At 51.3% G+C, this 14,755-nt stretch overlaps 2 protein-coding genes across 3 annotated transcripts; one reads left to right on the top strand and one right to left on the bottom strand.

Moving 5' to 3' along the window:
- Positions 1–4,680: 4,680 nt before the first annotated feature.
- Positions 4,681–10,319, top strand: LOC123128225 (uncharacterized WD repeat-containing protein C2A9.03). 2 transcript variants are annotated; one of them, XM_044548169.1, is made up of 10 exons: positions 4,681–4,919; positions 6,610–6,791; positions 7,524–7,685; positions 7,768–7,854; positions 8,231–8,365; positions 8,481–8,591; positions 8,777–8,868; positions 8,945–9,050; positions 9,594–9,680; positions 9,807–10,319. In XM_044548169.1, the coding sequence occupies exons 2-10, from the start codon at positions 6,642–6,644 to the stop codon at positions 10,200–10,202; spliced, it is 1,326 nt and encodes a 441-aa protein (XP_044404104.1). In that variant the 5' UTR covers positions 4,681–4,919; positions 6,610–6,641; the 3' UTR covers positions 10,203–10,319. The 2 variants fall into 2 exon arrangements, with proteins under 2 accessions (XP_044404104.1, XP_044404103.1); XM_044548168.1 differs by having other exon boundaries at positions 7,518–7,685.
- A 1,201-nt stretch (positions 10,320–11,520) lies between these two features.
- Positions 11,521–13,969, bottom strand: LOC123130880 (uclacyanin-2). The gene is made up of 2 exons (XM_044550668.1): positions 13,663–13,969; positions 11,521–12,278 (listed from the first exon to the last, which is right to left on the bottom strand). The coding sequence occupies exons 1-2, from the start codon at positions 13,892–13,894 to the stop codon at positions 11,788–11,790; spliced, it is 723 nt and encodes a 240-aa protein (XP_044406603.1). The 5' UTR covers positions 13,895–13,969; the 3' UTR covers positions 11,521–11,787.
- Positions 13,970–14,755: the final 786 nt, after the last annotated feature.

Genomic DNA, 14,755 nt, shown 5'->3' with positions numbered 1-14,755 from the left:
TAGGGACATGTCATGATTGTCATTAAAACATTCCCACGAGGTTGACTTCAATGGGCGTTTTCCTATGGATTCCATACAAAGTAGGTGGTATGAAAAAATCGTAAAGAGAATCTTACAATTTAATTAATTTATCTCGACGGTTGGAAGGGTAATTGAGCCACATAGGTTTTCACGTGACTTAATTGCAACGACCTAGTAGGAATGGATCTCACTAGCCTAATACTCCCCGAACAGATGGTGTATCAAATTATGGTTGTATTTTTTTGCAGGTTAAATTATGATTGTATTTGGTTGATGTAATAATAACACTCAATGCATATTTATTTTATTGAGAAACCGTGCATACACGTAGGCATTTCTGCTGCTCCATTTCAACCGTATTCTATGGTTACGATTCTATCAAATATGTCCTTTTTTTACATCACTAAATATGTCCCTTTTTTACACGTCACTAAATATGTCCTTTTGATGCTTACCTGGAGGATTTGGCAGATGCGGTCGGATATGATGCACGGCAAAGATATTCCACCGTTGGAGACCTCTGTTGCCTCCCTCCAGAGCTACATAAGTTCACTCATGCTATCAAAACGTTACACAGTAGAAGAGATTATTAAAGGGAAGATGGCGTTGGCTGATCCTGGAACTAAAGCCCCAATGTTGACTCGTCATGCTGCTCCTTGGCCGGCACCTTTGGCGGGTCAAGTGGCACTGTCGGTTGATGGGTCATACTCAGAAGTGGATGGCACGGCGGCGGCTGATATGGTACTCCGAAGGCAGGATGGGAATGTGTTTTTTGCAATGTACAGATTTATTTTCAATTGCAATGACGCGTTGGAAGCAGAATTACATGTTCTCATGCAGGCAATGGCCCTCGTCTGTCAACATTCAAAGGGTACTGTGATGGTGCAATCTGATTCTTCCGAAGCCTTATCAAGTCTCATCAATGATCGCTTATGTAGATCGGCATACAGACACTTAGTGGCAGAGATCAAAGCTCTAATGCAGAACAAGGAGTTCATTCCCCATCAGATTAGACGGGAACAAAATACGATAGCAGATCGATTGGCTTTTTACAGTCGTACAAAACATACCACTGTTTGTGTGGCTTAATCGTGGTCCTCTATGTATTGAGGAATTATTGCCTTTTGACTGTAACCCTTTACCAATGGAATAAACTCTTTCTCCACGCAAAGAAAAAAGTCCTTTTGATTCTGTCGAAGATCGAAAGGGTTTCAAAACACGAAAAAACGGCCAAAAAGTGACGGTCTAGCCTGCTGCAACCGCGACCATTGATCCGCTATCAGTCCATTGCCCTCGTTAGAGCATCTCCAGCCGTTCGCCCCCCCAGGACGATGAAAAAGAGCCTTCTGGGGGCGAGCCGGCGCTAGATTGGCGCGTGGGGGCAAGCGGGTTCCCAGCCGCTCGCCCCAGGGTCGCCCCGGACGCACATTTTTTTAATTTTAAAACATATGAATTCGGCAAAGTTTGGCCAAATTCGAAATAAATTCGGCTAACTTGACATTCATATTAAACATGTTCGGCATTTACATAAATTATTTTAAAAAATACATCTATGGGGCGAAGAAGTCGCTGAGCACTGTGAAGTCACCGACGTCCTCCTCGTCGTCGGCGGCCTTCTCCTTCTTGATGGAGCGGCAGCCCCTGCTGGACCCCTGCCTGGCGTCTCCAAGGCGGACCGGTGGTGGCGGCGGCGCGTCGTCGTCGTCGCTGTCGTCGAGGACGACGACGCCTCCTTCGTCCCGGCCGCGGCGCTGGGCTTCGAAGCGCTCGAAAGTGGCGATCTGGCGCTGCAACTTCGTCTGTGCTCAGTCGTCGCGCGCCCACTTCAGGGCCGCCTCGTCGTCGAGCTCCTCCTCCTTGATGCCGCCGGCGAGCCCGGAATGTTGGCCTCGAACAGAAGCCACGCCTCGATGACTGGAGCGAGCGGCGGCCGAAGCCGTTGGTCGCCGGGGAAGCGCTCGGCCATCGCTGGAGAGGGAAGGAGGAAAGGGGAGGACGGGGGAGGTAGAGCTCGGCGACGCGGACGGGAAAGGGTAGAGCTCGGCGACGTACTGGGGGAGAGCAGAGCTCGGCAGCGACTAATTTGGGCTCGGGATGGTGTGGCCAGCGGCGAGGGGGGCGGCAGGTCTTTATAGCCTGTGATATGTGTACGCGTGGCGGGAGGGGAGGCGTCGCCCCGCCGCCCGTGACGCGCCGGCCCATGAGGAATCAATGAAAGGCTGCCGCCGTTTAGCCTTCCATTGATTCCCCGCGGGAAACCGAGACGCGCTGAGGAAGACGAGGCTGGCCCGTGGCTCTTTCGCGCCAAAACAGTTCGCCCTGGCGTCCCCGGGCGCCCCCCAGCGTGTCGGGTTCGGCCTGGATCCGCCGGCGTCAGTTTCCAAGGCGGACCGGTGGTGGCGGCGGCGCGTCGTCGTCGTCGCTGTCGTCGAGGACGACGACGCCTCCTTCGTCCCGGCCGCGGCGCTGGGCTTCGAAGCGCTCGAAAGTGGCGATCTGGCGCTGCAACTTCGTCTGTGCCCAGTCGTCGCGCGCCCACTTCAGGGCCGCCTCGTCGTCGAGCTCCTCCTCCTTGATGCCGCCGGCGAGCCCGGAATGTTGGCCTCGAACAGAAGCCACGCCTCGATGACTGGAGCGAGCGGCGGCCGAAGCCGTTGGTCGCCGGGGAAGCGCTCGGCCATCGCTGGAGAGGGAAGGAGGAAAGGGGAGGACGGGGGAGGTAGAGCTCGGCGACGCGGACGGGAAAGGGTAGAGCTCGGCGACGTACTGGGGGAGAGCAGAGCTCGGCAGCGACTAGTTTGGGCTCGGGATGGTGTGGCCAGCGGCGAGGGGGGCGGCGGGTCTTTATAGCCTGTGATATGTGTACGCGTGGCGGGAGGGGAGGCGTCGCCCCCGCCGCCCGTGACGCGCCGGCCCATGAGGAATCAATGAAAGGCTGCCGCCGTTTAGCCTTCCATTGATTCCCGCGGGAAACCGAGACGCGCTGAGGAAGACGAGGCTGGCCCGTGGCTCTTTCGCGCCAAAACAGTTCGCCCTGGCGTCCCCGGGCGCCCCCAGCGTGTCGGGTTCGGCCTGGATCCGCCGGCGTCAGTTTCCAAGGCGGACCGGTGGTGGCGGCGGCGCGTCGTCGTCGTCGCTGTCGTCGAGGACGACGACGCCTCCTTCGTCCCGGCCGCGGCGCTGGGCTTCGAAGCGCTCGAAAGTGGCGATCTGGCGCTGCAACTTCGTCTGTGCCCAGTCGTCGCGCGCCCACTTCAGGGCCGCCTCGTCGTCGAGCTCCTCCTCCTTGATGCGCCGGCGAGCCCGGAATGTTGGCCTCGAACAGAAGCCACGCCTCGATGACTGGAGCGAGCGGCGGCCGAAGCCGTTGGTCGCCGGGGAAGCGCTCGGCCATCGCTGGAGAGGGAAGGAGGAAAGGGGAGGACGGGGGAGGTAGAGCTCGGCGACGCGGACGGGAAAGGGTAGAGCTCGGCGACGTACTGGGGGAGAGCAGAGCTCGGCAGCGACTAGTTTGGGCTCGGGATGGTGTGGCCAGCGGCGAGGGGGGCGGCGGGTCTTTATAGCCTGTGATATGTGTACGCGTGGCGGGAGGGGAGGCGTCGCCCCGCCGCCCGTGACGCGCCGGCCCATGAGGAATCAATGAAAGGCTGCCGCCGTTTAGCCTTCCATTGATTCCCCGCGGGAAACCGAGACGCGCTGAGGAAGACGAGGCTGGCCCGTGGCTCTTTCGCGCCAAAACAGTTCGCCCTGGCGTCCCCGGGCGCCCCCCAGCGTGTCGGGTTCGGCCTGGATCCGCCGGCGTCAGTTTCCAAGGCGGACCGGTGGTGGCGGCGGCGCGTCGTCGTCGTCGCTGTCGTCGAGGACGACGACGCCTCCTTCGTCCCGGCCGCGGCGCTGGGCTTCGAAGCGCTCGAAAGTGGCGATCTGGCGCTGCAACTTCGTCTGTGCCCAGTCGTCGCGCGCCCACTTCAGGGCCGCCTCGTCGTCGAGCTCCTCCTCCTTGATGCCGCCGGCGAGCCCGGAATGTTGGCCTCGAACAGAAGCCACGCCTCGATGACTGGAGCGAGCGGCGGCCGAAGCCGTTGGTCGCCGGGGAAGCGCTCGGCCATCGCTGGAGAGGGAAGGAGGAAAGGGGAGGACGGGGGAGGTAGAGCTCGGCGACGCGGACGGGAAAGGGTAGAGCTCGGCGACGTACTGGGGGAGAGCAGAGCTCGGCAGCGACTAGTTTGGGCTCGGGATGGTGTGGCCAGCGGCGAGGGGGGGCGGCGGGTCTTTATAGCCTGTGATATGTGTACGCGTGGCGGGAGGGGAGGCGTCGCCCCGCCGCCCGTGACGCGCCGGCCCATGAGGAATCAATGAAAGGCTGCCGCCGTTTAGCCTTCCATTGATTCCCCGCGGAAAACCGAGACGCGCTGAGGAAGACGAGGCTGGCCCGTGGCTCTTTCGCGCCAAAACAGTTCGCCCTGGCGTCCCCGGGCGCCCCCCAGCGTGTTGGGTTCGGCCTGGATCCGCCGGCGTCAGTTTCGGCCTAAACCGGCGAAAAACAGACTATTGAAGATGTGACTGGATCGATTTCTTAATGCCGGCGCGACAAAATCGTCGGAGGAGGGTCACTGATGGGGGCGTGGCTGGAGATCTTACCGGTGACCTCTTCCAATCGCCCAGATCAACACCAACGTGACCGAAATGCCCCCGCCACCCCATTGCTTCTTCCGAGGCGCTATCGCCGCTCCGCTTCCGCTCCCATCCATCTAACTGACGAACACGCAAACATGAGTACAAATTGGAAAACAGTCTACTGTTCGGGAGGGAGGAGAGAAGGAAGAAGCCGCTCCGCCAACGAGCAGTTCCTCACACTTCCGGGAGAAGAGAACCCATCTCGGGCGACGTCTTCTGAGGTACAGTGTGTCCTGTCGCGCCCTCCGTTTCTCCGTCGTTTTTGGCGATCCTTCTGTGAAATTTCCCCGCGGCGGGGAACCGCGATCGGCTCGATCAGGGGTGAATCTGGGTGGTGGGCGGGTTGAGGTCGCGGCTCCTAGGGTTTGGGGCGGCTAATCATGCAACTGTTGGCTCTCTGTTCGATCCGTTTCCCCGTGTTGACTTAGTTCAGTTCACATCGTGTTTGCTTATGATTGTCCGTAAGTGTCCAGATGTTCAGAGCCTGCTGATATGCTGTGGTGCTAATAGAAACTGCGCGGAGAGCCGCTAGATTTGTAGTAAGAGCAACTTCAATGGGGCGACCCATTTCGTCCGCGGCCGTCCGTTTGGGGCGGCGCGGACAAAAAAGCCGGCCCAACGCGCCGACCCAAACGGACGCGTGTCCGCTTTCGTCCGCCTGCGGACCCATTCCCGGCCAATTTTTAGCCTGATTTGCGTCGGCGCGGACACAAGACGGACACGCGCGTGCTCGCCCTCTTTCCTCACCGGGCCCGCTTGTCGGTGGCACTGTGGATTCACACCCTTCGCCCGCCTGCTACCGCCAGCCATTTTTTCAGTACGTAGATAGTTCTAGCGTACACAGATAAAAGAAAAGGACCACTACTTGTCGCTTTCTGACTCCGACTCGGTAATGTCCTCCTCCGACGTCTGAAGGTAGGCGTCAGCAAGCTGCTCGTCTTCAAAGTCCCAACCCGACGTTTCTCGTAGCTTCAGTTTCAATTGAGCTGCCTGCTTCCGCGAATGCTTGTCCTCCCGATAGGCGGCTCGCTCCCTCCTCCTCGCGTCCCTCTTCGATCTCAATTGCTTGTAGAACTGACGCTCGTCGACGATGTCCTGCGGGAAGCCTCCGCGCCACACCACCAAGGCTTCCACGTCTTTCTCTGCGATGGCGAGGCGACGCTGTCGCCTCCGGTGGACACGACGATCCTCGTCGGTGAAAAGCCGCGGGAGAGGCGCCAGATCCTGCGCCCGCTGGCTCGACACGTTGGGAAAATTCATATCCCGACGAGGCCTCAGGAGGCGCCACGCCGCCGAGTCGTGCGCGCGGGCCGGCTCCTCTACGGTGTTGAAGGTGCCGAGGACGAGACGTTTCTCGCAAAACCAGATCTCAGAGGAGAATGCGCCGGAGCGGCGCTCGCGGACTCCGCGAAAATCCGAAGCGCCCAGGCGGCGGATCGACATGGTGGCGCAGAGGCGGCGAGAGTGGGGGGCGGACAGAGTGTGGAGGGAGCGCCTTCTTTATAACGAGCGCCGGCCGCGGCGCGCGCGCGAACCTTTCCCGCGCGCTAGGCCGCTTCCCCCCCCCCCCCCCCCCCCCCCCCCCCGCGCGCGAACCTTTCCCACGCTCCAGACGGCATGATCTTAAACGCGCGCGGTCATGAAATGGGTCGGCCCGTTGGGCGCACTGCTGACCCAAAACTAAAAGAGGGCGGACGGCCGACCCAAACGGACAAAAAGCGGACAAAAATGCCGTCCGTTTGGGTCGGCCCGTTGGAGTTGCTCTAATTGCTGTTGTGCTTAATTAGCAGCTGCTATTACTCGTGGACTGGCGTAGGAAGTGCTAGCTGTGCCTGTCTCTTTATCTGATGTGCTAGTCGTTTCGGCGGGAGCGCGGTTGCTGATGGTGGGCAGTGTTTGTTCTGTTTACAGGTTTGTGACGCTTCTCTCCTAGGCGAGGATTGATGTGCAGTTATGGCGGTGGCGACGTCGATGACTGGTATGATGATTCTGATACGGATGACCACGCCGAAGACACGGGCGATGACAGGCACCATGAGCAAGGAGCAAAGAACTCCGATTTAGACCTGGATGATGAAGATCGGACCTTTTTGGTATGTCCATCAGTTGTTTTGTATTGTCGTGTCATCACGGTTGGAACTAAGCCTACGCAAGATTGGTTTAAATGCACTTCGTATTGGGTTAGCAGAAGTTTGAACATTACTATTCCAATGATGACTAGAACTGCAAGTGTGGACACTTGAATGCTGCTGTTAGGATTCAATTATGTAGCTCTGTTTGTAATGTACTAACTACTAGGCATGAATCAGTTATATGACCATATGATTGGCTTGATTGGGGCACTGATTGTTCATTCTCTTGTTTTGAGAGGGGTGAATGAAGTGGCAGAAATTTTATGCTTGGGAGCCTGATACATTTGTTTCTGGTTTAGAGGGTTGTCTGGATCTATGAAGCTTGTCCCCTTACCAGTTGCACAATGTCATTTGTTTTGTACTGTTCATTGCCCTGTCTTTTTGCCATCTACATAGATATCTGTTGCAAGTCTCTCTTCTAATGGTATCTGCTTGCCATGCTATGTAAAATGTTTCTATTGTTCCGTCTATTCTGTCTTCCATTTCTAAACCACTCTGGGTTTGTTGTAATTCTGGTCATAGGATAAAGAAGCAGTTATTTGTCTTGCTCAGCTGTTAAGTTTATGGACCAATCTTGAACTTGAACAACAAGAGTGTAAATATGATTTTGTTGCTAATCCACCATTGTGTTAATTACATAAACCAAGCTGTGATGCTCTAAATAGTTATTCCTTCTTCTCTGTTTAGAGTCAGTTTCCAGATACTTGGGGGGCAGCGCCCACAAGAAAAGAAAAAGACATCCAAGGAATACAATGGAAGAGGCTGGATATCACACGTGAACAGTACAGACAGACCAGGTTGCAGCAGTACAAAAACTACGAGAGCATTCCTAATTCTGGAGAAGAAGCAGCCGAGGTGTGTCTTGTAGAAAGTTCAAGAGCTTATGCAAAGTTTTCTGTCTAGATGTTTCTAACAGCTGATACATGTCTTAAAACAGGAATGCAAACAGACTGAGAAAGACGGAATGTATTACGAATTCAGAAAAAATACTAGATCTGTAAAATCAACTATACTACATTTCCAGGTGTGTTTTTTATTCTGTCTCTGAAATGCTTGCTTAAAAATTGCATAGATGATGAAATGCATCCATACGTGAAAGAAGAGATAGAGGTAGTCTTGAACATCAGGACTGAGGCTGGTTCTTGTATCTTTTGGATTAATTATAATTTACATGGCAGTTTGAAGAAACTTTTACCGTATGAATTTAATTTGTTCAGGGATCTCTGCAAGTCCTGATTATGTGTCTCTGTGTAATCTCTTGTGAATAAGTGCTGTTGCTGTGTTTCAGCTAACCATTTGCATTTGGTATCAGATTCTTCATTGATACCCTTCCTATTTTTAAACCGATTTGATCTGCGCTGTCAAGAGCATCAAACAATTGACTTGAATTGTGCCTGCAGCTGAGAAATTTAGTATGGGCCACATCCAAGCATGATGTCTACCTGATGTATCATTACTCAGTCCTTCACTGGTCTGCATTGAGTGGTGTGGATACTGAACTTATGAACGTCCGTGGTCATGTGGCACCAAAGGAGGTACTATATTACCTGATTGCAATTTATTATCTGTCTCCATTTTTCACATCCTCTATAGGCTACAGCTTATCTTGTTATTCTTCTTCTATTGATGGTTATGGATCTCTTATTACAGAAGCACCCAGGAAGTCTATTAGAGGGGTTTTCTCAGACTAAGGTTAGTACCATGGCAGTGAAGGACAATTTGCTGGTAGCTGGTGGATTTCAAGGGGAGCTAATCTGCAAGGTATGTTCCCCAATTTGACTCAAACCTTCTGAATCAAATCCATATTGTGCTATCTTTTGGCATGGTGATTGACAGTTTGACTCGAATCCTTTGGAATCAAAATGCAATGTTGTCGTGCATGTACTCAAATTGCTTAATATGTTTATTAACTCTGAGTGTTGATCTAATGTTGATGTGGAATGCAGCACCTTGATCGAGAGGGGATAAGCTTTTGTTGTCGAACATCACATGATGATAATGCTATGACTAATGCAATTGAGATATTCAATACTTCTAGGTAATGTCATGTCCCCGTTATTAATGATGCGGCCTCATTGGGTGTATGTTCATGCCAGTTCTGTTTTTTCCCCTAGTGGCGCTGTTCATTTCATGGCATCGAGTAATGACAACGGTGTAAGAGACTATGACATGGAGAGATTCCAGTTGTGCAATCACTTTCAGTTTGATTGTCCAGTGAATGTAAGTCCCTTTGGTTATTTCTTTTAGTTCTTTTATTTGTTTTGGAAAGCTGGAACATTCTTTTTTGGGTACATGGTGTTGTGATCTCGTCGCATTGCTTCCGTCAACATGCTTCTTTACAATCATCTTGATATGTCATATGTCATGTGGGGCTTACTTTTGGTACCCTGTTGTTCACCAATCTAATAAAATTAGACAAGAATTTGTGATGTCAAGTGCAAAACAGGAGTATCAAACTTTAAGTTGGCAGTGTTAAAAAAAAGGAATAAAAATCTGTTTCCAGAGCTGACAGCACTATGCAGTTATGTACAGTACTTCTGTTTTCTGGATCTAGGGCTTAACGAGAACTGAGAATTATGGTGCCTCATCTGCAGCAATTGGCATCCTTGAGGGCTAGTCTTTCACATGCCCCTCATTTCGGGTGGCTGCCTTTTCGACATAGTATTCATAGTAAACGGAGACCAATACCAGTATCGGAATCAGTGAATGCTCTAAGTGCACTTGTTGGTTTACTCTGGCCTGACTATTATTTTGTTAATGCAGCATACATCGCTGAGTCCCGACAGAAAGCTTGTTCTCGCCGTGGGGGACCATCCTGATGGTTTACTTGTTGATGCGAATTCAGGAGAGGTATACTACTAGCCCATGCCAACCCATACATCAAAGATCCCATGTTAGCCAAACTCTGATTTATTTTTCGAATTGAATAGCTGACGTGTAATTAAGTGAGAGCACCATTTCTTATTCTGGATGCAGACGCTTCATTCCATGAAAGGCCATCACGACTACTCTTTCGCATCGGCCTGGAGCCCTGATGGACGAACATTCGCTACCGGGAACCAAGACAAGACATGCCGAGTCTGGGACATTAGAAACCTGTCGAAAGCCGTCCATGTACTGAAGGGCAACCTTGGGGCCATTAGGTCGATCCGCTTCACTTCTGACGGGCAGTTCCTGGCGATGGCGGAACATGCGGACTTCGTCCAGATCTTCGACGCCCGGAGCGACTACACCAAAAGGCAAGAGCTGGACTTCTTTGGCGAGATATCTGGGATCTCCTTCAGCCCGGATATGGACGCTCTTTTCGTCGGTGTGTGGGATAGAACATATGGCAGCCTCCTCCAGTATGGTCGTTTACATAATAACAACTAGTGCGTGAACCATATGGTGCTGTTCCCCCGCATGTATTTCCCAGAAGTCTTGAACACAACTTGTCTGTGTGTGACTCATTTCTCAGCTGTATATAAATAAATATGCATGTGTGCTTCATTGCTCTCCGGAACTTGGCACTGAGGTGCTTTCATGGCTGAAATCTGCCGCTGCCTCACCTCAGCAGAGTGCCAGAGTGTGAATTTCCCATCTTGGTGGGCGGCCGCCACGCTTGCGGCTCAGCCTCTCTGATCACGCTCACTATCTGGAGTCTGGAAGAAGCAGAATGATTGCAAAACTGTTACAACACTGCACAGAGGATTCCAAATGAAACACGATTACAACCGGTCATCCCTTCTTTTAGAGCATGGTTAATAGTACAACCAGCTGATGGTTATATGATAGTGCGATGTCTTCTGTAGCCAACCTTGTAGCTGGCAAGTACAATAATAAGATATAAAGATGTGCTACTTTATTAATACACGGTCCACCTCTTGTTCTCACATAGTGTCAAACGAGCACGTGCTGCAGTTGGCTCTTATTCTATAGCCAGTTTCTCTTCTCTCTCCTCTTCTGTCCCCTTCATGTCGGTAGAAAAATAATATTTTAACCCTTATATCCTGCTTACATAAGCTTATTGTACATGCTCTAAATATGACACAAATAACACAATCCGGTCTTGAGAGAAGCTCAGGATGCCGTCCCCGACCATAACTTTGCCGAAGATGGGCAAGGGGAAGAGTGCCTCCCTTGATTGAAGTTGGATATGGCAACTAACGGGATCGGTGCTAGGCATCAACCCTAGCTAATGTAGTGGCATACCGAAGACTTCTATTGAGTTGATCTTCAACCGCCGTAGCTGATGTTGATATGGTGGCCAATGGGCGAAGGAAGACCAAGCATCCAAGCGAGCTTTATATCCCACAGAGCACTAGATACGAGTGTGATGGCCATAGATCTACCACCTTCTCTCCATCAGTGCCCACAGCAGTGAAGAAAGTGGGTAAAGAATAGTCCTATCTAACGGTCTGCCAAGCTTATTAGAGAACCTCATGTCGGATCCACCTCCAACAGCGGCAACATGACTACGGGAGAGGGGGCCGGGATAGAGGAAGAGTCCGGAGAGTCCGATGGCGGCTAGGGTTTGAGCCACTTGTGTCGCCACACAAGAGCGACGTAAGGTGAATGTTTTCCTCCCTCGCTTTTAGATGCTTGCAGTGGCCACTCTGTGACATATCGAACTGGGTGGAGGCTCCCTAGCTAGTTGGTTGGCCAACCGTTTTTATTACTTTTTAAGCAAGGAAAAAGTTAAAAAAACCTGTAAAGAAAAGGTTTTAATCTGTGTCATAGATATGCCTCGAAAATTGTAAACTTTTCATGAATGTACAAAAGCATACCTCAAATAAAAAAATGTTACGATGAGAAAAAAACTACTCCTTCCTTAAAGAAATATAAAAACATTTAAATCACTATTTTAATGATCTAAACGCTCTTATATTTCTTCACTGACCAGCAGGAACATTGACTACATATAAATTGGAATACCGTTTAGTTCCAACCACGAGCGACACAGCGTGACCCTGTTCGCTCAGGGAGCAACCAAAAATGCTAAGCTAACCACAATAGCAACCCCCAAGAAACGACTGCCCACCGCTCTACAGCCAGCGTTGTTGCTATCCGTGTAGTCACTGGCGGTGCCGGCGCCGGTGCTGGCACTAGCGGCGACCGGCCCCTGCGAGACCGAGAAGGCTGGCCCAGTGGGTGCCGGTGCGAGGGCGCCTTCCTTTGGCGGTGGCGACGGCGGGTGGGCGAGAGCGGGCGGCAGGCCGTGGCCGTGGGCTACCTTGATCTGGAAGCGCATGCCCTGCTGACACTGCACGCCGCCGTCGGCTTCCGAGAAGAAGTAGTTGGTGCCCTCGTAGAGGAGAGGGACAGAGATGGCGTCTGTCTCCTCGAGGCCGCTTACGCCGCCGCTGTAGATGTAGGTCTCCAGCCCGTCGTCCTCGCTGGGATCGCAGAGGGAGTAGGTGGTGGAGTTCGAGGTGACCACCACCGACGAGTTATCGTTCGTCTTGAATACTGGTAGTAAGAAGAAAGGTAGCTGATGAGCATGGGTTTGGTTTAGTTGAGTATAACTGGCTCATGGTTAAGCTGTACGATGCAAAGAAAAATATAGCTACACAAATCAGTGATTAAGTGAACTACTACTAGTACATGACACTGGATGATCACTTAATTGCTGATGCTAGAGAAATATTTAAACTCTGTTTCAACTTTTTTAAAAGTTTAAGCTCTGTCCTAAGTTAAAACATTTTAAGTTTGATTTGAGGAAGTTCCGTGCCAACATCTGTAACACTAAATTTGTTTTTGTTAGATGATTTTGTGCTTGAGAGGATTGAACTTTGTAATAAATTTGCACTGTGCGGATGACATGGTGCGGAGGCTAAGGGAGGTGCACCTTCCATTATTATTAAATAAAAATGTACTTTACTAGGTGACATACAAAAACCTACCAGTATATTAAAGTCGACGAATGTCAGAATGTAAACAGAGATGTAAATCCACGCTCAGAGGGCAAAACAGAGGTGAAGATCCACTGATTAAACCTGTGTTTCTCAATGTAGTGTAGCATTAAGGCCTCCTTTGGTTTAGAGGAATTTCATAGGAATTCTAGAGAGGATATGATTCTTATAGGATCTTTTCCTTTAGAACCCTTTAGTTCATAGGAATGGATTCCTATTTCTACATAGGATTGGTTTCTATCCTTCATATTTCATAGGAAAATAAAAAAGAGCCTAGACTCAATGGAAAAATTCCTTTGATGTCAACCAAATGACATCTTGTTTCCTATTCCTACTCATAGAATTTGAGATACATGCCATCTCATTTTCTATAAGATTTCTATTCGTATGATAATCCTATCCTATGAACCAAAAGAGGTCTAAAGTTTCTAGTAGATTAGAATCGGGGCAGCTATTTTAGCCAGAGCGTTGACTTGTGGTGCTATTAGAGATCAGCCGGCACATGCCTTCTTCCACTACAGAAAGATTCTATTTTTCCTTGGTTCTTGGCGCATGAAGCTCGGAAGTTACTGGCTTCCTTCCTGCATAGCTAGATCTGGATCTAAGTTCTGAATTCTTGGCTGCTTCATGTTTCATGGCCTCTGTTACATACTTCTTCAGGACCTGTCCTCCTTTTCTAGGATGAAGCAAGTTTGTACTCGCATATAGTACTGGACTTCTCATTATAATCTGCTTAACTAGCTAAACCGCCAAGACCCAACCATTTTATGACATCTAGAATTATGGATCCCCATTTTCCTCATTATGCATCAGAAGTTCAGAACACTAGCTCGATTGGTTTCTTTCTTTCTCACACTCACTGCACATTGCGCGACAGGAACTGTACCGCGGAAAGAAGCAGAAGCAAATTGAAGTAGCAGTTGGTTTAGGTTGGAACGTACTGAGGTAGTCGCCGAGGTAGAATGTCTCGCCGGCGGCCCAGGAGGAGTAGTTGCCCGACGTGGTGTTGCTCGTCGCGTTGAAGAACCACCCGTCGGCGCCCCCAACCGTGTGGTTCATGTACGCCAGCGGCGCCGGCAAGGCCGACGGCGCATCCTGCGCCGTCGCCGGGCTTGCCAGGACGGCCAGCGCGGCGACTGCGGCTAACGCGGCCGCTGGTAGAAGGCGCGCCATGGAGCCTGAGCTTGGGAGCTAGCTATGGCTTGTCGATGGCCAGCAGAGCTTTTATCTAGTGTCCTGTGCTCTTGTGTTAAGAGTAATCCAAAGTACATATACAGTACTAGGCCGTGTAGTAGTAGTGTGGACGTGATGGAGCTTGCCGGTTGATTAGTTTAGAGGAATCATAAATGCTCACACTTAAACTTCCACTGTTCCACACACGCTGTCATGTGCATCTTTGAGTAATGTTTGAGTTTGACCCACCGGATGCCACCCGCAGTTACCATTTCTCTGCCACCTATTATAAACAAATAAATAAGGGCGCTACTCTGCGCCGGTCGACCGGCCGAGTCGTTCCGCCGATCCACTTACATCTGTTGGATTCATCCATCCTGAAACATTGGATCTAGCTTATTTGAAACGTTGGGTCATGCAAAACTGAAACCACTGAATCCCATGCAAAACGAGCCCGCTTTGTCGGCCCGCATGGAACGGGTAATGGTTGCCATGCGTCGTAGCTTTTCTCATGACGCCCAACTTCCGCGAATGTCCACTGTCATAGCACACCATGGCTGCCCTGCATCGCGGTTGCAACTTGCTGTTGTCGCCTCGCAGGTACTCCGTCATCCAGCCGCGCGTGCACGAAACGAGTTGCCAGCGCCATGCTCCGATGCTTTGCTCGTCGACTCCTGATACCCCAGCTCCCATGAATATCCCGTCCACTGTTGTAGCTCGGTGCCGCCGCCCTGCATCACCGTTGCAACTGGACGTTGTTGCTTCATGCAAAAAGCTCGTTGTAGCATGGCCTCTCCTTGTCCCAACAAATTGTCTTGCCGGTTGCAGTTTTCCGTCTCACTAGTCCCAGCAAATCATCTC

The sequence above is a fragment of the Triticum aestivum genome, chromosome 6A (genome assembly GCF_018294505.1).
Source record: "Triticum aestivum cultivar Chinese Spring chromosome 6A, IWGSC CS RefSeq v2.1, whole genome shotgun sequence".
In the NCBI taxonomy this organism is placed as follows: Eukaryota; Viridiplantae; Streptophyta; class Magnoliopsida; order Poales; family Poaceae; genus Triticum; species Triticum aestivum.
The sequence above is the reverse complement of the archived record's forward strand: the minus strand, read 5'-3'. Positions and strand labels throughout refer to the sequence as shown.